Consider the following 22,126-nt stretch of genomic DNA (forward strand, 5'->3'; position numbering starts at 1 on the left):
AGTATGGTAACAAAAATTGCGAAGTATAGTCAGCCGTGGCTAACTGTCATAGTATAAAATGTCAGCAAACTGTGTTTACTTGTATATTCAAGATGCCATACGTTTTGCTAACCGCTCTGTCACATACTCTGACAGTTTCCTCAATCCACGTACGTGAACACTTCACTCCGTCTCTTGCTCTTACGGTTACAGGGTCACCTATTTCTTCCGCTGCATAAAGCACAATTTAGCATGCAAATAGTCAGAGCCTTTTAACAAGAGGAACAGGAGCCAAAGGACAACAAAGAACACAAAGATGATGAAGATCTTAAAACTGGGAAAACACACCCACAGCAGCTACCTGTGAAAGGGCAGACCGGCAGGTGGGCAGAGGAGACCCTTTACCTGGACATGCTATCAAGAAATATCTGATTTCTCACAAATCCCTAATAATATACATGACATTTACATTTATAAACACAATAGATTTTCCTTATTTAATTTATAGTTTAGATTATTTAGCACTGTTTACTTCATCACTGTGTAAATGAAAATTGTCCTTTCCCGAAGTAGAAATCATAATGATAATTTCTAGGTCATGTGTGAAAATTCAATAAGAGCATCACATGGAATCTTAGAACACACAGCAAAAACACACTTCACAATTTTCCTCCAGCAGACTACACAGGCAAGAGTAACTGAAAAACATGCATAAAAATGCATTTTGGATGACCTAATACTGGCTATACATGCACAATAATTGGTTTATTATTGTCGCATATACTAAGACAATGGAAAAACTTCGTTTTACATGCCTTCCATACAAAACACTTAAAAACATGTACATCAGGGTAGTACAAGGGAAAAGCAATAACAGAATGCAGAATACAGTTATGGAGAAAGTGCAAAGCAGGTAAACAACAAATGCAAGGGCCATGATGAGATTGTGAGATCAGGAGTTCATAGGTATTGCACAACAGGTCTTTTCGATAATCTTCTAATGGCAGGACAAAAGCTGTCCTTAAAATGTGTGGAATTCCACGTCCCATTCCCATTCTGATACGTCTATCCACAGGCTCCTCTACTGTAAAGATGAAGCCACACTCAGGTTGGAGGAGCAACACCTTATACTCTGTCTGGGTAGCCTCCAACCTGACGGCATGAACATTGACTTCTCAAACTTCCGCTAATGCCCCATCTCCCCCTCGTACCCCATCCGTTATTTATTTATATACACACATTCTTTCTCTCTCTCTTCTTTTTCTCCCTCTGTCCCTCTCACTATACACCTTGCCCATCCTCTGGGTTTTCCCCCCTCCCCCTTTTCTTTCTCCCTCGGCCTCCTGTCCCATGATCCTCTCATATCCCTTTTGCCAATTAACTGTCCAGCTCTTGGCTCCATCCCTCCCGCTCCTGTCTTCTCCTATCATTTTGGATCTCCCCCTCCCCCTCCCACTTTCAAATCTCTTACTAGCTCTTCTTTCAGTTAGTCCTGACAAAGGGTCTCGGCCCGAAACGCCGACCGTACCTCTTCCTAGAGATGCTGCCTGGCCTGCTGCGTTCACCAGCAACTTTGATGACAGCTATAGAGTGGACAGGAGAAGATGATTCCAATAGTCGGGCAGTGTAGCACCAGACAGCACAGACTCAGAACAGAAGGACACCCCTTTAGAAGAGGTGCCGAGGAATTTCTTTAGGCAGAGGGTGGTGAATCTGTGGCATTCATTGCCACAGGCAGCTGTGAAGACCCGTAGATTCCAATTAATTAGATTATCAGCTAAATAGGGCAGCCACTTATTTCAGACAACTCTTAGAGAACAAAAGCTAATCGAGAGAACAGCTTGGATTCCTTTTGCTTGTTTGCTTCATTATGCTGCTTAAATGGGACAGGAGACTGTTGCCGAACAGTTTCTAACTGGCGTCAGTCACTTGCAGTTGCATGACCATGTAGTATCTACTACACTTTGCTTAAAGCAAACTGTTTTTAAACAGCGTCAGTACGTGTGTTTGTGTTCAAAAAGCAGTGACTGTTTGTCACTGATAATTGGCAAGAAATAAGCAATATGACAATTCGGAACTCCTTCACTCACTACACTTTCAAGCATTCAGGCTTAGAGATGCCAGAAGCAAAAATTACACAATTTCAATACTTCAACAAGTTAAGAACTATGAAGAATTTGTAGGTATTGACAATCGTCTTGAATGTTACAATGAAAATGAAGATTTCGAAGATGCAATTGTCGATAGTATTGTATGAAGGCAGTCCACTGCCTGCACTAGTTGTCTGTGCTGATTTTACTCATTTACAGTCAATCAAAAGAACAAGGCACCATATACTGGATGAATTTCTCCACTGTTAATTACTAGAAGCCAATACACAGTTTTAGAGTATATAGTAGCATTAGTAATGTTCTAATTTGCTGTATATTTCATTTAAATACATAATTAGTTACTCAGTTAAAAGGTAGTTTGTCTTTTTTATACCTTTTTAACTATTTCCATGAAACTTTGGCTAATTAGGGCAGCCACTTAACTGGGTCAAAATATAACGGTCTTTATAGGTTCCAATTAACAGGAGAATCCACAGTATAGAAATCTACAGCACATTACAGGCCGCTCAGCCCACGATGGTGTGCTAACCATGTAACCTACTCTAGAAGCTGCCTAGAATTTCCCTAGTACATAGCCCTCTATTTTTCTAAGCTCCATGTACCTATGTATTTAAAATGGAAGTTGAAAGGCTCTTGATCCGTAAGGGTAAAAAGGGCTCTGGGGCGAAGGCAAGAGAGGGAAAATAAATCAGTCATGATTGCAAAGTGGAGAGTCTCAATGGGTTAGATGGTCTAATTCCACACTCATGTCTTTTTAAAAAAAATATTGAGATCAGAGTCAGAATTATTATCACTGGCACGTGTCGTGAAATTTGTTAACTTAGCAGCAACAGTTCAATGTAATACATAATATAGAAGGGAAAAAAAGTAAATCAATTACAGTATATTGAATAGATTAATCGTACAAAAATAGAAATAATATACAAATGTGAGGTAGCGTTCATGGGTTTAATGTCCATTTAAGAATCGCTGGGTGTATGCCTTCAGGCTTCTGTACCTCCTACCTGATGGTAACAGTGAGAAAAGGGCATGCCCTGGGTGCTGGAAGTCTTTAATAATGGACGCTGCCTTTCTGAGACACTGCTCCTTGAAGATGTCCTGGGGACTTTGAAGGCTGGTACCCAAGATGGAGCTGACTAAATTTATGACCCTCTGCAGCTTCTTTCGGTCCTGTGCAGTGCCCACCCCCCATACCAGACAGAGACAGTGATGCAGCCTGTCAGAATGCTCTCCGTGGTACATCTATAGAAGTTTTTTAACAGCACAGAGTAGGCTTTTATGGCCCTTCGAGCTGCACTGCCCAGCAGTCCCCCGATTTAATCCTGGCTTAATCACGGGCCAAATTACAATAACCAATTAACCTACCAACCAGTACGCCTTTGGACTGTGGGAGGAAACCGGAACACCCAGAGAAAACCCACATGGTCACAGTGAGAACATACCAACTCCTTACAAGCAGCAGCAGGAACTGAACCCATGTCACCTGAACTGTAAATTGTTGTGCTGACCACTACACTACCGTGCTGCTCTGTCTTATGGAACATCAATGCTACAAAATGCAGAGCTGTCAGAGATGTCCAACAGATTAGGTTTTGTCAATGACAGCTGAAAAACTGAGCCAATTTTGCAGATGGTTGATCTACAGAATTGGCCAGAAATGAAATAGAAGAAAGCAAGTCCCTGCAGCAGTAGAATTTGACGAGTCCAAAATGCCCACATGGAAAAGATATCACTGCACCTCATACTGACAGTTATCTATCGTTAACAGTTACCGGGCTCTGCATTCTCCATTGACAGATACTCCATGAGCTGCTCCATGTTTCCAACAGCTCTGACAGTTCAGAGCTTGCAAATGTCGATTTCAAGCCCCCCCCACACACACAACGTCTTATTTTAAGTACCCTCATTGAATCTATCAAACAAATGGCTTTAACAACAGCTTATCAACAGTGCAACATTGGCTCGCACTATTGGAGATACTCATCCCATCTAATCTAAACCTCTCCCCACCCTCTCTACAACCTGCAACTCATCATCCAGTGGCCTTTATAGAGGTGACTGGTGGAGAAGAGAAACCTGTGGATATACTGGATATTGATTTTTGGAAGGATTTCAGTAAGGTCCTGAACAGCGGGTTGTTCAATATGATTAGACCATGTGGAACAGGTGTGAAGTCATGACATCAATTGAGACTTGGCTACTGAACACAAAGCAAAGAGTGGAATGGGAATAAACAGATTATTTTCAGGTTGGCAAGCTTTTTCTATTTGGGTACTACAGGGACAATTTTTTGAGCCCCAGCTTAATACAATCTATATAAATTATGCTGAGAGGATGAAATATCATTTTTTCCAAGTTTTCTGACATTATTAAACCAGGTGGGATAAATAGAGGAGCTTCAGGGATACAGGGGAAAGTGATTCAGAATACACCAGATAGAATACAATGTAGAAAAACATAAGGCACTTCATTTTAGGGCATATAACAAAAAAAAAGTGAATTATTTCTGGTCGTCATCATTAAACAGTGACTGATTAGGGAATTTTAACGTTCAAAGGGGCCAGAATGTGTTTGTGTCCACAAGTCATTAAAGACCAACATGCAATATGCAGGAAATGATTCAGAGGGTAAATGGAATGTCGTCCTTTATCGTGAGAGGATTTGAATACAGGGTAAATAAGACTTATTGCAATTGCATAGGACATTGCAAGACTGCACCTATAGTATCATGTGCAGTTTTGGTTTCCTTATCTAAAAAAACGGATGTACCTTGGCTAGTGGGAATGTAACAAAGATTTACTTAACTGGTTCAGAGTACTATGGGATTTCCATATGAGAAGAGATTAAGGAGCTGAAACTGCTTTTCCAATTCAGAAGAATAAGAGAACAACTCATCAAAATGTACAAAAGTAATTGTGTTTGCCAGGCTAAATGTGGTAAAGCTTTTTCCCCTGACCAGCTAGGACCGGGGGCATAGTTTCAAAATATGAGGGTGGTTACGATAAGAAGAAATCTCTTCAGTCAGAGGCTGGTGAACTTTAAAGTTCTCTACCTGAAGCTCCCTAGATTCAGTGTCATTGTGTTCATTCAAAAACAGGTTGATGGATGACTTATTCTTACTCCTGGCCCTTATATTCTTAAGAAGAGTTTAAGGATATTTATCTCCAGTGACTTTTGCACTGGAATTTTCAACTCAACAGTACTGACAATAACCCAATAGTTCAAGATAGAAACCTTCCTGAAAACTTCTCAGAGTCAGTAAGAGAAGGGGAGAACAAACACAGTAGTTGTTGGGGATGCCCATATCTCTCAAAATGGAACAAAGAAGTATTCACTAAACATCTAAACCATAGAAACTACAGCACAGAAACAGGCCTTTTGACCCTTCTTGGCTGTGTCGAACCATTTTCTGCCTAGTCCCACTGACCTGCACACGGACCATATCCCTCAATACACCTCCCATCCATGTATCTGTCCAATTTATTCTTAAATGTTAAAAAAGAACCCGCATTTACCACCTCATCTGGCAGCTCATTCCATACTCCCAGCACTCTCTGTGTGAAGAAGCCCCCTCTAATGTTCCCTTTAAACTTTTCCCCCCTCACCCTTAACCCATGTCCTCTGGTTTTTTTCTCCCCTTGCCTCAGTGGAAAAAGCCTGCTTGCATTCACTCTATCTATACCCATCATAATTTTATATACGTCTATCAAATCTCCCCTCATTCTTCTACGCTCCAGGGAATAAAGTCCTAAACTATTCAACCTTTCTCTGTAACTGAGTTTCTCAAGTCCCGGCAACATCCTTGTAAACCTTCTCTGCACTCTTTCAACCTTATTTATATCCTTCCTGTAATTTGGTGACCAAAACTGAACACAATACTCCAGATTCGGCCTCACCAATGCCTTATACAACCTCATCATAACATTCCAGCTCTTATACTCAATACTTTGATTAATAAAGGCCAATGTACCAAAAGCTCTCTTTACAACCCTAACTACTTGTGACGCTACTTTTAGGGAATTTTGTATCTGTATTCCCAGATCCCTCTGTTCTACTGCACTCCACAGTGCCTTACCATTAACCCTGTATGTTCTACCTTGGTTTGTCCTTCCAACGTGCAATACCTCACACTTGTCTGTATTAACCTCCATCTGCCATTTTTCAGCCCATTTTTCCAGCTGGTCCAAGTCCCTGTGCAGGCTCTGAAAACCTTCCTCACTGTCTACTACACCTCCAATCTTTGTATCATCAGCAAATTTGCTGATCCAATTTACCACATTATCATCCAGATCATTGATATAGGTGACAAATAACAATGGACCCAGCAATGATCCCTGTGGCACACCACTAGTCACAGGCCTCCACTCTGAGAAGCAATTCTCTACCACCACTCTTGGGCTTCTTCCATTGAGCCAATGTCTAATCCAATTTACCACCTCTCCATGTATACCTATCTACTTTGAATCTCAAAGCTCATCAACAATACATTTATTCAGGTACTCAAAATTAGCCTTCCGACGTATAGTAATCAGTCTGGAAATCTGCTGAGAGAGAATGTATCAAGACATGCTGCAAGCAAAATAATGCTCAATCTGGAGTCAGTCAGAAGATAACCTTTAAATCAATGGAAATTTTTAGCATTGGATCATATGTTACTTCATACAAAGGTTATATAAACCTGGAAGAGGAATCTCATGCATAACTTTCAAATTGTCAGTAAAACAACTGGGTCACTTTTTTATTTTAAAAAGTTAACCTCTTTTTTCAATTTGTCCCATAAATATTGTAGAAACAATCTTGTCAGGTAAATAGCATTCTTCACCTTTAAGTAATTACAGCTGGACAACATCATCAAACACCTAGAAATATACAAAATGAACTGGAAAACAATACTGGAGGGTCAGCGGTATTTCCTGCTTTTACCAAATAAGTTCTGAATTGCAAAATGTTTGCTAATTAACTTACTGCTTCAGTTGCTCTGTGAAAATGTACTGTGTGAAGTCTTTCACCATGGGAGCAAAGTATAACAAGTCCTTCAGCTCAATCCCCTTTGCAACAATATCTTCGGCAGAATTGAATCGTAGAACATAGAACGGATGACAAACTGGACCAAACACTTCAAACACCTGTTAATTAAAAGAGACAAATGAAACAAGCCTGTTGTGTTCTTTACAATCGAAACAACAAGTACATGACTAGTGCTAGAGGGAATTATTCAAACAAAAGTTTGTGGGATTGTGGTGGATGAAACATGCAGAAAAATGCAATAGAATAGCTTCATTTCAAGATATTTTCCCAGCAAGAAAATCAATACACATTTTCATTTCATACCAACCAGTTAAAACACTGAAGTCTTCTTTTTCAAAGTACAAACATATGAATTAAAATTGAAATTGGCTACTTGGTCCTCTACCATTTAATATGATCATGTGATTATATTAGCATATTGCTGTCCAGCACAGCCACCTTTCACCCCTTACTTATCAGTACTCTATCCCTAGTTGAAAAATGTGTAAAGACTGCATGCTTCAATCAATTTCTCTTCCTCTTCTAAATTCTTAATGAAAACAGGCTTGGCTGCCCAACTGTTTGAGAAATTTTACCCATTATTCCAATAAACCATCTGAGAATTGCTCACAATGTATTTACATTGTTTCTTAAACATGGTCTCACTGATGAAATAGAAGCATAATCACTCTTCTTTTGCATAATTACTTGGCAGTAAGTTTCTAATTAAAATATCTACACACTAGCTTTTTGTATATTACGCACAAGGATACCAAACCCCTCTGTATCTCAGAACTACACAATCTCTCACCATTTAGAGAATATACATTTAAAATTTTTCCCTTTGCAAAGGAATCTTCCCACATTATACACTGTTTGTCAGCTCTTTGCCCATTCACTCATCCTATGTGTCTCCCTTCATATCCTCCTTGTCCTCTTCACAAATATTTTACTTAAACCCATCTTACAGCAGACCTGCCAATGAGCCCATTTGTTTCTGCTCACAATGTTCAGGTGTCTAAAGTGCAAATAAGCTAGTGGATGTACCAGTCACTCATAAGAAAGCTCTGTCCCACCTGAAGTACAGCTGTCTGCCACGTAACTAATAAATCAATGAAGAACACTAGAACAAGAACAGTAACAGCGACATCATAAACAACATTACTTAAAATGTGCTAGAAACTGACCTTTATGGCATTAAATGATTGAAAAGATGATTTAGACCAGGTCAAGACACATTTGTGATCGTTTCTTAGCCATATCCGGAATTAGCTGAGAGCCAGATCAGAAGCATTCATAAGACCATAAGACAAAGGAGCAGAAATCGGCCATTCGGCCCATCGAGTCTGCTCCGCCATTTTATCATGAGGTGATCCATTCTCCCATTTAGTCCCACTCCCCAGCCTTCTGACCATAACCTTTGATGCCCTGGCTACTCAGACACCTATCAATCTCTGCCTTAAATACACCCAATGACTTGGCCTCCACTGCTGCCCATGGCAACAAATTCCATAGATTCACCACCCTCTGACTAAAAAAATTTCTTGGCATTTCTGTTCTGAATGGGCGCCCTTCAATCCTGAAGTCATGCCCTCTCGTACTAGACTCCCGCATCATGGGAAACAACTTTGCCATACCCACTCTGTCCATGCCTTTCAACATTCGAAATGTTTCTATGAGGTCTCCCCTCATTCTTCTAAACTCCAAGGAATACAGTCCAAGAGCGGACAAACGTTCCTCATATGTTAACCCTCTCATTCCCAGAATCATTCTCGTGAATCTTCTCTGTACCCCCTCCAACATCAGCACATCCTTTCTTAAATAAGGAGACCAAAACTGTCCACAGTACTCCATGTGAGGTCTCACCAGTGCCTTATAGAGCCTCAACATTACATCCCTGCTCCTATACTCTATTCCTCTAGAAATGAATGCCAACATTGCATTCGCCTGCTTCACTACTGACTCAACCTGGAGGTTAATTTTAAGAGTATCCTGTACGAGGACTTCCAAGTCCCGTTGCATCTCCAAACTTTGAATTCTTTCCCCATTTAAATGACAGTCTGCCCATTTATTTCTTCTGCCAAAGTGCATAACCATACACTTTCCAACATTGTACTTCACTTGCCACTTCTCTGCTCATTCTTCCAATCTATCCAAGTCTCTCTGCAGACTCTCCATTTCCTCAGCACTACCGGCCCCTCCACCTATCTTCGTATCGTCAGCAAACTTAGCCACAAAGCCCTCTATTCCATAATCCAAATCATTGATGTACAATGTAAAAAGAAGCGGCCCCAACACGGAACCCTGTGGAAAACCACTGGTAACCGGCAGCCAACCAGAATAGGATCCCTTTATTCCCACTCTGTTTCCTACCAATCAGCCAATGCTCTATCCACATATGTAACTTTCCTGTAATTCCATGGGCTCTTATCTTGTTAGGTAGCCTCATGTGTGGCACCTTGTCAAATGCCTTCTGAAAATCCAAATATACAACCACTGCATCTCCCTTGTCTAGCCTACTGGTAATTTCCTCAAAAAATTGTAATAGGTTTGTCAGGCAGGATTTTCCTTTAGGGAATCCATGCTGAGTTCTGCCTATCTTGTCATATGCCTCCAGGTACTCTGTAACCTCATCCTTGACAATCGACTCCAACAACTTCCCAACCACAGATGTCAAGCTAACAGATCTAAAATTTCCTTTTTGCTTCCTTGCCCCCTTCTTAAATAGCGGAGCGACATTTGCAATCTTCCAGTCCTCCGGAACCATGCCAGAATCTATCGACTTTTGAAAGATCATCACTAATGCCTCCGCAATCTCCACAGCTACTTCCTTCAGAACACGCGGGTGCATTCCATCTGGTCCGGGAGATTTATCTACCTTTAGACGATTCAGCTTCCTGAGTACTTTCTCTGTCGTAATTGTGACTGCGCACACTTCTCTTCCCTGCCACCCTTGAGTGTCCGGTATACTGCTGATGTCTTCCTCAGTGAATACTGATGTAAAATATTCGTTCAGTTCCTCTGCCATCTCCTTATCTCCCATTATAATTTCTCCAGCATCATTTTCTATCCTGTCTTTTACTCTTTATATACTTTAAAAAGCTTTTAGTATCCTCTTTGATATTATTTGCTAGCTTCCTTTCATAGTTAATCTTTTCCCTCTTAATGACCTGCTTGGTTTCCTTTTGTAAGGTTTTAAAAACTTCCCAATCCCCTGTCTTCCCACTAATTTTTGCTTCCTTGTATGCCCTCTCCTTTGCTTTAACTTTGGTTTTGACTTCTTCTGTCAAACACGGTTGCATCCTTTTTCCACTCGAAAATTTCTTCTTTTTTGGAATATACCTGTCTTTCACCTTCCTCATTTCTCGCATAAACTCCAGCCACTGCTGCTCTGCTGTCTTTCCCGCCAGTGTCCCTTTCCCGTCAACTCTGGCCAGTTCCTCTCTCATGCCACTGTAATTTCCTTTACCCCAGCGAAATACCGACACATCAGATTTCGGTTTCTCTTTTTCTAATTTCACAGTGAACTCAATCATGTTATGATCACTGTCTCCTAAGGGTTCCTTCACCTCAATCTCTCCAATCACCTCCGGTTCATTACACAATACCCAATCCAGTACAGCCGATCCCCTAGTGGGCTCAACAACAAGCTGTTCTAAAAAGCCATCTCGCAGACATTCTACAAATTCTCTCTCTTGAGATCCAGTGCCGACCTGATTTTCCTAATCCACTTGCATGTTAAAATCCACCACAATTATCATAACACTGCCCTTCTGACAAGCCTTTTCTATTTCCAGTTGTAATTTGTAGTCCACATCCCTGCAGCTGTTTGGAGACCTGTAAATAACTGCCATCAGGGTCCTTTTACCCCTGCAATTTCTTAGCTCAACCCATAAAGATTCTGCACCTTCTGATCCTATATCACCTCTTTTTAATGATTTAATATAATTTCTTACCAATAAAGCCACGCCTCCCCCTCTGCCTACCTTCCTATCCTTCCGATATACCGTGTATCCTTGGACGTTCAGCTCCCAGAGACATGCATCCTTTAGCCAGGTCTCAGTGATGGCCACAATATCATACCTGCCAATCTGGAGCTGTACAACAAGATCATCCACCTTGTTCCTTATGCTGCGGGCATTTAAGTATAACACCTTAAGACCAGTATTTGATACTTTTTGCTTTGATTTCACTGCAACTTTATTGCACTGCAACTCATCCCAATGGCTACAAATTTGCTCCATCACCTGCCTGTCTTTCCTGACATCTTTACTGCTCACTATCTTAGATTTATTTCTGTTTTCCCTTTTCTCCGCTCTGTCATTCCGGTTCCCATCCCCCTGCCAAATTAGTTTAAACCCTTCCTAACAGCTCTATTAAACTTTCCCGCCAGGATATTGGTCCCATTTGATTTCAGGGGTAACCTGTCCTTTTTGAACAGGTCATACTTCCCCCAGAAGAGATCCCAATTATCCAAGAATCTGAAGCCCTGCCCCCTACACCAGTCTCTCAGCCACACATTCATCTGCCTGATCCTACTACTCTTGCCCTTGCTAGCACGTGGCACAGGTAGCAATCCTGAGATTACTACCCTGGAGGTCCTGCTTCTCAGCTTCCTTCCTAACTCCTGGAAATCTCTTTTCAGGACCTCCTCCTTTGTCCTATCTATGGCATTGGTACCAACATGTACCAAGACAACTGGCTGCTCACCCTCCCCCTTCAGAATATTCAGGACCCGATCCGAGACATCCCGTACCCTGGCACCTGGGAGACAACACACCATGCAGGTATCTCTATCAGGCTCACAGAATCTCCTGTCCGTTCCCCTGACTATGGAATCCCCTACGACTACCGCATTTCTCTTCTCCCTCCTTCTCTCCTGCACAACAGCGTCAGGCTCAGTGCCAGAGACCCGGTCACCGTGGGCATCCCCTGTCAGATCATCCCCCTCAACAATATCCGGAACAAGATATTTGTTGCTGAGGGGGACAGTCACAGGTGTGCTCTCCACTATCCGGGCATTTCCCTTCGCTCTCTTGACAGTGACCCAGTTTTCTGACCCCTGTAGCCTAGGGATGACTACCTCCCTGTAGCTCCTGTCTATCACCTCTTCACTTTCCCTAATAAGCAGTAGGTCACCAAGCTGCAGCTCCAGGCCCCTAACACGGTCTCTGAGGTGCTGCATCTCAGTGAACCTGGCGTAGATGTGGCCATCAGGGAGGCTGGAGGTCTCCCAGGATTCCCACATCTGACACTCTGAACAAAGCACTAACCCTGCAGGCATGCTATCTAATTCTACAGGAATGAAAGAGGAAAAATGAGTCTACTCACCCACTTACCCCGCCAAACAAACGAACTTTTTAAAACATTAGCTACTACCGTTAGCTGTGAAAGCTCTGCTGTTCCTGTCTGTCCAGGCTGATTAGCGAAGGGGCGGGGGGGGGAGGGGGGAGGAGAGAAAAAAAAGAGTTGGTGCTTCGCTCTCGCCTCTTCCCGTTTACCGCCGAAGCCCGTTGAAGCCAAAGCGCTACACTCTGCTCCCACTCACTCCAGTGCCTGCTCCGACAGCTGCCCGCTGTATAGGGTGGTCTCCTTTTTAAACTCTCCGTGCGGTCCTGTTGACGTCACGCGCCTGCACAGTCTCGTCCTTCTTGCACTCGAAGAAGTTTTTTAAAAAAAACTGCCTTCCTTCAGAATTCAGCTCCCACGACGCTCTGTAGTCCCGATCAAGTCTGGAGATCAAGAATGCAATGAGAGGTGCAGGTATGATCTCCTGAAAGCCATCCCCCGGGCAAAGTGGAGATTCCAGACTCGACTGGAATCATCGAGGGATGCCCGAAAGCTGTGGCAGGGTTTGAAAACCATAACAAAGTTAAATCTTACAACATAGGGGACAGCAGAGCTTCACTTCCAGATGAGCTCAATGCCTTCTATGCTAGCTTTGATCACCAGAACAGGGAGGAACTACTGCACACCTCAATGTCTCTCGATGATACTTTGGTCTCAGTATCAGAAGGTGACGTGCCACCTGCCTTCAAGAGAGTGAATCCCAGGAAACCATCTGGTCCAGACAGAGCAACACACATCAAAGTTGCTGGTGAACGCAGCAGGCCAGGCAGCATCTCTAGGAAGAGGTACAGACGACGTTTCAGGCCGAGACCCTTTGTCAGGACTAACTGAGGGAAGAGTTAGTAACAGATTTGAAAGTGGGAGGGGGAGGGGGAGATGCAAAATGATAGGAGAAGACAGGAGGGGGCGGGATGGAGCTGGACAGGTGATTGGCAAAGGGGATATGAGAGGATCATGGGACAGGAGGTCCGGGGAGAAAGACGGGGGGGGGGGGGAGGAACCAGAGGATGGGCAAGGGGTATAGTCAGAGGGACAGAGGGAGAAAAAGGAGAGTGAAAGAAAGAATGTGTGTATAAAAATAAATAACGGATGGGGTACGAGGGGGAGGTGGGGCATTAGCGGAAGTTAGAGAAGTCGATGTTCATGCCATCAGTCCAGACAGAGTATCTGGCTGAGTACTGAAGACCTGTGCTGACCAAATGGCCGGTGTATTCACAGATATCTTCAACCCCTCGCTCCAGAGGTGTGTGGTACCTACCATTTCAAGCAGGCTTTAACTGTACTGGTAACCAATGTCTAAATGACATTCACCCAGTGGCACTTACATCCACAGTGATCAAATGTTCTGAGATGCTGGTGTTGAAGTATATCAGCCCCTGTCTGAGAGGCAACTTGAATCCGCTCCAATTTGCCTACCAAAGCAACAGGTCTACAGCAGATGCCATCTCATTGGCTCTTCACACAACCCTGGAGCATCTGGACAGCAAAGATGCATACATCAGGATGCTCTTTATCGACTACAACTCGACATTTAACACCATCATCTCCTCTAAGCTAATCAGTAAGTTTCACGACTTGAGTCTCTATACCCCTACATGCAACTGGATCCTGGATTTCCTCACTCATAAATCACAACCAGTTTCGATTGGCAAAAACACCTCCTCCACAATCTCCATCAGCAAAGGAGCTTTGCAGGGATCTGTACTTAGACCCTGCTCAACTCGCTTTACAACTGTGACTGTGTGGCTCAGAACAGCCCCAACACCATATACTAGTTTGCTGATGACACCAGTGTTGTGGGTTGTATCAAAGGTGGTGATAAATCAGCATACAGGAGGGAGATTGAAAATTTGGCTGAGTGGTGTAGTAACAACCTCTCACTCAATGTCAATAAGACCAAGTAACTGATTGCAGACCAGTAGAGGGAAACCAGAGGTCCATGAACCAGTAATCATCTGAGGATCAGAGGTGGAGAGGGTCAGTAATTTTAAATTCCTGGGCATCAGTATCCCAGAGGACCTGTCCTGGACCCATCATATACTGTAAATCTAATCATGAAAAAAGCACGGCAGCGCCTCTACTTCCTCAGGAGTCTGCAGAGATTTGGCATGTCATCATAAACCTCAGCAATCTTCTATAGGCATGTGGTGGAAAGTGTGCTGACTGGCTGCATTGTAGCCTGGTATGTGAACATCAATGTCTCTGAGCAAAAAATCCTACAAAAGGTAGTTGATTCGGCCCAGCACATCACAGGTAAAACCCTCCCAACCATTGAACACATCTACATGAAAGGCTGCTGTAGAAAAGCAGCATCCATCATCAAAGATCCTCACCACCCAGGCCACGCTCTTTTCTTGCTGCTGCCATCAGGTAGAAGGTAATGGAGCCTCAGGACTAGCATCACCAGGTTCGAGATGAGTTACTACCCCTCAACCATTAGGCTCTTGAACAAAATGGGATAACTACACTCATTTCAGGACTCTTTTATAATGTTATTGCATACTTGTACAGTTTGTTTACAGTTCCTGATGTTTACCGTTACTGTTCTATAGATTTGCTAAGTATGCCCACATAAAAAGAACCTCAGGGTTGTATGTGGTGACATGTATGTACTCTGATAATAAATTTTACCTTGAACTTTGAAATGACATCAATAAGTGAAATTGACTAGGAAATTCCCGTAAATGGGTATCATTCTTTAATCTATCTTAATTGTCCAATTTCAGATAAGGAGCCATGCAATTTCCAGAAAATTAACCAATAGCTGCATTCATTGGAAGAAAGTACTGAAAATTCTTCTTTCATCTATCTCATTTCCATTCTAATTACCATTGCTTATCCACTTTAAACAGGCTTGTTTAATTATTGCAGGATAATAAGTTGAGTATCTTTGTATTGAATGATATAGTTCACATAAAAGTATTATTTACAGTTCAAGAAATAGAAATGATTTGTAGCAGTAACCAACTTCCAAGACTTTGTTAATCTTATGTTTTTTTTAATGGAAATGTTCAGTATTGGTCTTGCGACACAATGATTTTAACAGGTAAAGAAAATTCCCTGGGCTAGGCATTGAGATGTGCTGCTTTCTGAATAAAGTTATGCACCAAGAGGTAATAAGTGACAAACTTAACAGATATGCTGACTTGACTTGCAACTGAAGGCACCAAGAGATTCATAGCAACATTTTACAGTAGATTATTTCATGCACATTCCCTGCCTAGCAGCTTTAAGCTGCCATAGAAAGAGATATAGAAATTGACATAAAAGAATTCAGGATTCCTGGCAAAGAATAGTACTGATCACTATTGCTCACAAATCATTAAAGAATACATTATATTCCTCAGTGACTCTTTCAAAAACACACAAAACTATGGACGGTAAAAGATAATCCGAATCATTGAGCCCAGCCACAACAAATCTAGAATTCCATTATTTGAGCACATAACCTAAAAAAAGGGGGATAGGGAAATCACACTAAAAAAACTATAGAGCATTTCAAAAGAAAGGGCCCTATGGTAGCACAGTGATTGGTGTGGCACTATTACAACTCGGAGTGTCGGAGTTCAGAATTCAATTCCAGCGTTCTCTGTAAGGAGTATATACATCCTCCCATGGAATGCGTGGGTTTCCTCCGAGTGCTCTGGTTTCCTCCCACAGCCCAAAGGTGTACTGGTTAGTAGGTTAATTAGTCATTGTAAGGTAGCCAGGGTTAAATTGATGGGTTACTGGTGATCTGGCCCAAAGCGCCGGAAGTGCCTATTCTGCACCGTATCTCAAAATAAACAAACAACCAAGTAAGTATGTGTGTGTCTGTGTTGCTCGGACTTCCAGCATCTGCAGATTTTCTCTTGTTTATAATTGATTAGCAAAATTATTCTCAGGTGTTTTATCATCTCCTGCACTGAAATGGCAATATTAGCCTCCACACTAAATTCAAAATACCACCTGCATTCTGACTTCTGCAAATACACCCACGTTAGCTACATATCGATATCTATTCCAGAGAGGAAAAACCCTTAACATCTGCCACATTTCTCACGATTCACACAGAGCATCCTATCCTTTTGTGTCAATTACTTCAATTTATTCCAACATTTACATTTCTATAGAGCAAAGAAAAAACATTTCTCAACACCTACTGTGGCAGCCAGATATTTTAAAGAATCAAATTAACAGGGCACCTTTGAAGTGGTACTATATTGCATATAAAATGGAATTGATGCTAAGTGGTATTCCTTGTAAACTTTTGTACAAGAACACAGAGATTTTTTTTGGTTTTCCACCAAATTATCTTTGCTATACATCCTGGTAGCTGAGTGTGTTATTATTGTCTTCACTGAATGCCGGATCTCGTATCATTGAATTCAATACTCAATAAGCATCTGATTCACATTTATCCCTTAAATAGTATACTGTACAACACATAGTTCATATTGACTATAAGCTTTACAGAAATTAATTACACCTCATTGGACACAATGATGAATCTCACTTATTCCAATATTTTCAATAACAAAAAAGGGTTTCAACAGCTCATTGTATAATGCATCCAACATTACCATTACACATCCAGTGCTTTATTTTTATTGCCACTCAAGTACCTACTTCCCTCTATTCTACCAATGGCCCTAATCCACTTTGCTATATTAAGCAGCAATTGAGGAACTATACCCACCTCTGACCGTGCTGTAGTCAACACTTACCTTCATTATTGTTGACAATTCTCAACTATCTAACAATATTGAATAATGACTAGTATCATCACTTAATCAGCTGCATTCAGCATAAAATACCAGTAGAAAATAAACAGTACATTATAACCCTCATTTTACCATACTCAGTTCAGCAATGAATGAATGATGGCAGCCCAGAATCCAACCTTTCAAGTCACGAAGTAGTGTTTTAAAACCTTTGTTCTGGCAGTGCTGCCTTAACCAAGGCAAAGAAAAAAAAACATTGATCAGCAACAATCATCCTTGAATTTCAATTAAGCAATAGGTGACCGCAGCTTCTACTTCTGACAAGTTCAATGTGAGAATCTTTTCCTCAGCAAAATTTAAGGAATTGTATAATTGCAACATTAGAAAATCCAGAAACAGTTTCACAAATTGCTATGCCTTATCAAATGTTAATTATTCTTATGTAAATTACCTGCCCAACTGAATTCCTGTTCTTTCTGAAAAGGATAGTTTCTTCATTCACTGGTGGCATATCCTTCAGTGATTCCACAATTACTGCAAATGAAAAGACACATCCAGGAACAACATTAAAATTTTCACATACAAAATAAATTCCATATTACAATGCACTTGGAAGCAAAACACACTTGAAAATTTCAACGTATAGAAGCTTTTTTTAATCTGATTTTTTATTATAAATAAAATCTGAAATCTGAAAAGATCAAGTTTGTTTCTCTCTGCAAAGATTGTGCCTGACCTAAGTATTTTTAGGAAGTTCTGTTTTTATTTCCAGGTTTCTGCTCGAAAATTTGACTGCGGCACCAATAAAATCAGCAAATGGCTCAGTACGGAACCTTAGTACTATATGTATCCCATAATTCACTAGTATCAGTGTGTTCAAGATAATAGGCAGTGGAATCAGTGGGATGGAACCTTCATTCCACAAGGTTCATTTGATACATTCTGTTCACACATTCCAAAAGTTAAAATTAGATCAGTAAATGGATTGGATTTTATCAACAGTGGTTTTGATCTTATGTAATTGAAATAATCAAGGCATGGATAGCTCTAGTTTGATGGTGGTTTTAATAGTTTGGTATGTAATTACTGAAGGAAAAATTAATTCTAAGAATTAGACATAAGGCAAAAATCTTGCCACGATATACAACAAATATTGTCCCAATATTATGGGATAATTCAGCATGTAGCATAATACCAAAGAAGTTCAGAAGTCTTAGCAAAATTTTAACAATTGTACAAATTTCATTCAATATACCTTTTAACAGTGGTTCAACCATTAATCTTAATGGTCCTGAAGAAAAGAAGATGGGTGAGGGAAAAATATTCGATAGCAACATATGACCTAAATCAACCTTTACAAACCAGTAGCATATCCAGTATCCCTGCCTTGATTTCAGCAAGAATATCTGCACCTAATCAATAGCCATCAACATCTTTTCATTAATTTTAAAACTCCCTTGCTTTAATAGTGCTTTGGGTGATGGCAGCTGCTCCAGATTTAGACAAAATTCTTTCAGAATCAACCCAGGGATCATTTTGTGGAAACAGCAATGATGGAAAGTCACTCTTGGGTAAATAGATTTGTGCAACTTTCTTCATCAATGCTACTGCTGATGTAGCTAGGCCGCCAACATGGAGACCTGGACACAATGGATTGACTTGAGAATATGAATCAACAACAAAAATGCAACCAGTTACAAAAATATATACCGAGCTATTTGATTGTACTGAAATCCTAACCACTCTATAAACATCCTTCTAAGAAAGAATTCTACTGCTTTAACTAGTCTGCCCTATGTGTTACTCCTGGTGCTCCCCAATGAGTAAGTCTTATTTGGTCTCTTAACTACTATAAGCTATCCTGCAGATAGCAGCAACAAATAACCACCTTAAAGACAACTGTGAACAGCAATAATGTCAGCCTTGCTGAGAACACAGTTTCTGTAACCAAGTCGTCAACCTCAACTTGTTTTAAAAAAAAATATAAATAGCAATCTGTGTGAAATGTTTATGACACGTGGGCCAACACAGCAGACTACTCGATTTAACTCGATAAAAACAAAAGCAAATTTTGGCATTCAATTCCTTGATATTCTCTTTGAAATATTTTCCAGTTACACTACAACTCCTGGCTTCTTTTCAACTTCAGGTCTAGACATGATTCTTTCAATTTTTAATCCCAAGTATTTTTTATTGTTTGCCTCTATCTATTGCTTTTCATTCAGATTTTCTTCATTTTTTAAAATATTGCTGTATAATTTCATTTTGTTGTGAAGAAACGTTTTATTTATTGTCTAAATGATAAGATGGCATGAAAAAATACAATGTGCCAGATATTATTGAAATAATGTATTTTTGTGCCTATTCAAAGGAAGCAGTGCAGGATTGAATAAACAAAGCACAATGATGCTTCTGGGATGAGTCTGTCACTCATTGAAACACCATCAGAATAAAGATTTCAAAACTATTAAGTAAAAAGGAAAGTGAAAGTCCACATTTGTGCATTCTAAATAAAACATGTTTAAAGAAAAAGAATTCAACCCTATAGAAGAGATTTATTTTAATGAATGACATTGGCATTGAAGTATTAATCTTCAATAAAACACCCTCTTATTTATGTTGCATTACTGACCCAGACTGCTATGCTGGCTGGAGTCAGAACTTCATGCTTTGGCTTTTGGTTGGGTCACCCATGACAAACAGGTCAAAGGGTACAGGCTAGACTAAGAGCGGTCCACCAGTCCTCCAGGTATGGGGGCACAGCTCAGGGCTAACAGCCCTGACTGGTAAAACAAATGTGTTACAGGAACAGAAATGAAGAATCCTTCTACATCTGAGTGCGACGGTACTACTAAATCTCCCCCAGGGACTTGCATAGCTGACAAAAGTGAAAAATGAAAGAAAGCTATTGCCACGACGAAGGAAGCCCTGAACACCACCAGAAACGGACCTTCATTACTGCCCCAAATACCAGCGGCGTAACATGAAGTACGACTCTATTTTGAAAGCAGACAGAATGGCAAGATAACTGTGAGGGATACCCATGAGCTTAAGTAAATGAAATCAGGATGGCGCTAAGTGCAAGAATAGTGTGCCATTCCTGCAGATGTCCATGCATTTCTGTAAACACGTCACCAAAGATCTCACCTGGACTGTACAGACAGCTGTGTGGCAAAAAAAAGCACAACAGCATCTCTTTCACCTCAGGCGACTGAAGAAGTTCGGCATGAGCCACCAAATCCTCAAGACCTTCCACAGGGGTACCATTGAGAGCATCCTGATTGGCTGTATCACCGCCTGGTACGGACAGCCCAGCACATCTGTGAATGTGAACTTCCCGCCACTGAGGACATTTACAGCAGTAGGTGTATAAAGAGGGCCTGGAAGATCATCGGGGACACCAGTCACCCCAACTATGAACTGCTACAGCTACTTTCATCTGGCAAACGGTACCACAGCATTAAAGACAGGACCAACAGGCTATGGGACAGCTTCGTTCTACAAGCCATTAGAATTTTAAATTCACATGTCTGTACATTGCAAAGATGTTTACTTCTTCACGTTGTGAGATGGATGTAAGATTTAAATAAATTCAAATGCCATGCTTGCCCTATGAGTTCACATTGCACTGGACAAATAAAAGCAAATCACAGCCCATCTATTAGACAAGTAATAAGACTTCAAGCCCAGTATCATGCTGAAAATGCAACTATTCAACTGAGTGCACTGTACTCAAACTGCTCCTGATAGACCTATAATGGTTTGCAAATACATAAGAGTAGTATTTAAATTTCTGTTATATGTCAGTGCTCATTACCATCTGAAAGATAAAGTAAAATGTAACGACTATAAATAAGTAACAGCTGACATATGGCAGTGCAGATAATGTACCTAGGGGCCTAAATGTCCTTGTCACTGAAAAGCAACATGGAGGTGCAGCAAGCAATTAAGGTGGCAATTGTATGTTGTTTCTATTACAAGAGGATTGAATAAAGGAGTGCCACTGTCTTACTGCAATTATACAGGGCTTCTTGTGACGAAAGATCAAAAAAGATATATTTCTCAAGAGTGCAGAAAGCATTCACAAGACTGGATACGGGGATGGAAAGTTTGCTGTAATGATTGAGAATACTAGGCCTATAATCATAGAGTTATAGAAAAGTACAGCACGGAAACAGGCCTTTTGCCCCATCTAGTCCATACCAAACTATGTTCTCCACATTTTAGAAGAGATCTCATTGAAACTTTCTTTCAAAGAACAAGAACGTATCTCTTAGAACAATTGATAACCAACTGCAAAAAGATCTTTTTTCCCCCAAAGAGGTTTACAACCAGAATAAGGGGTATGATTTTTAAGAATAAGATTTGAAGTAATATCCTCATGCATGGAGTGCTGACACTTTGGTTCTTTCAACCCTGAGAGCCGTGGGAGACTTTGTTCAAGAGAGACTAATTGATTTTCAGTTATTAAAAAATACCACCAACAAGGATAATGCAGGAAAATGGGGTATCAGATACAAGATTCAGTCATGACCTTGGTGAATGGTAAAACAGCCAAACTGATTACTTTTTTTCCCGCCTGTCCTGGCCGACCTATTGTCTCAGCTTGCTCCTGCCCCACCAAACTCGTTTCTGCATACCTCGACACGGTTTTATCACCCCTTGTTCAATCCCTTCCGACCTATGTTCGTGACACTTCTCACGCTCTTAAACTTTTCGATGATTTTAAGTTCCCTGGCCCCCACCGCTTTATTTTCACCATGGATGTCCAGTCCTTATATACTTCCATCCCCCATCAGGATGGTCTCAAAGCTCTACGCTTCTTTTTGGATTCCAGACCTAATCAGTTCCCCTCTACCACCACTCTGCTCCGTCTAGCGGAATTAGTCCTTACTCTTAATAATTTCTCCTTTGGCTCCTCCCACTTCCTCCAAACTAAAGGTGTAGCTATGGGCACCCGTATGGCCTGCCTTTTTG

The 22,126-nt window shown here is 41.1% G+C and overlaps 1 protein-coding gene across 2 annotated transcripts in view; it reads right to left on the reverse strand.

Moving 5' to 3' along the window:
- naf1 (nuclear assembly factor 1 homolog (S. cerevisiae)) overlaps positions 1-22,126 on the reverse strand; it is a 215,781-nt gene that overhangs the window by 86,057 nt on the left and 107,598 nt on the right. For both annotated transcript variants that reach the window (XM_072256013.1, XM_072256012.1), the window contains exons 5-6: positions 17,601-17,683; positions 7,056-7,216 (exon numbers count right to left, since the gene is read on the reverse strand). In XM_072256013.1, coding sequence (XP_072112114.1) covers positions 7,056-7,216; positions 17,601-17,683 — 244 coding nt within the window. The remainder of the gene's footprint in view (positions 1-7,055; positions 7,217-17,600; positions 17,684-22,126) is intronic.

This window comes from Mobula birostris, chromosome 4, assembly GCF_030028105.1.
Source record: "Mobula birostris isolate sMobBir1 chromosome 4, sMobBir1.hap1, whole genome shotgun sequence".
NCBI classification, from domain to species: Eukaryota; Metazoa; Chordata; class Chondrichthyes; order Myliobatiformes; family Myliobatidae; genus Mobula; species Mobula birostris.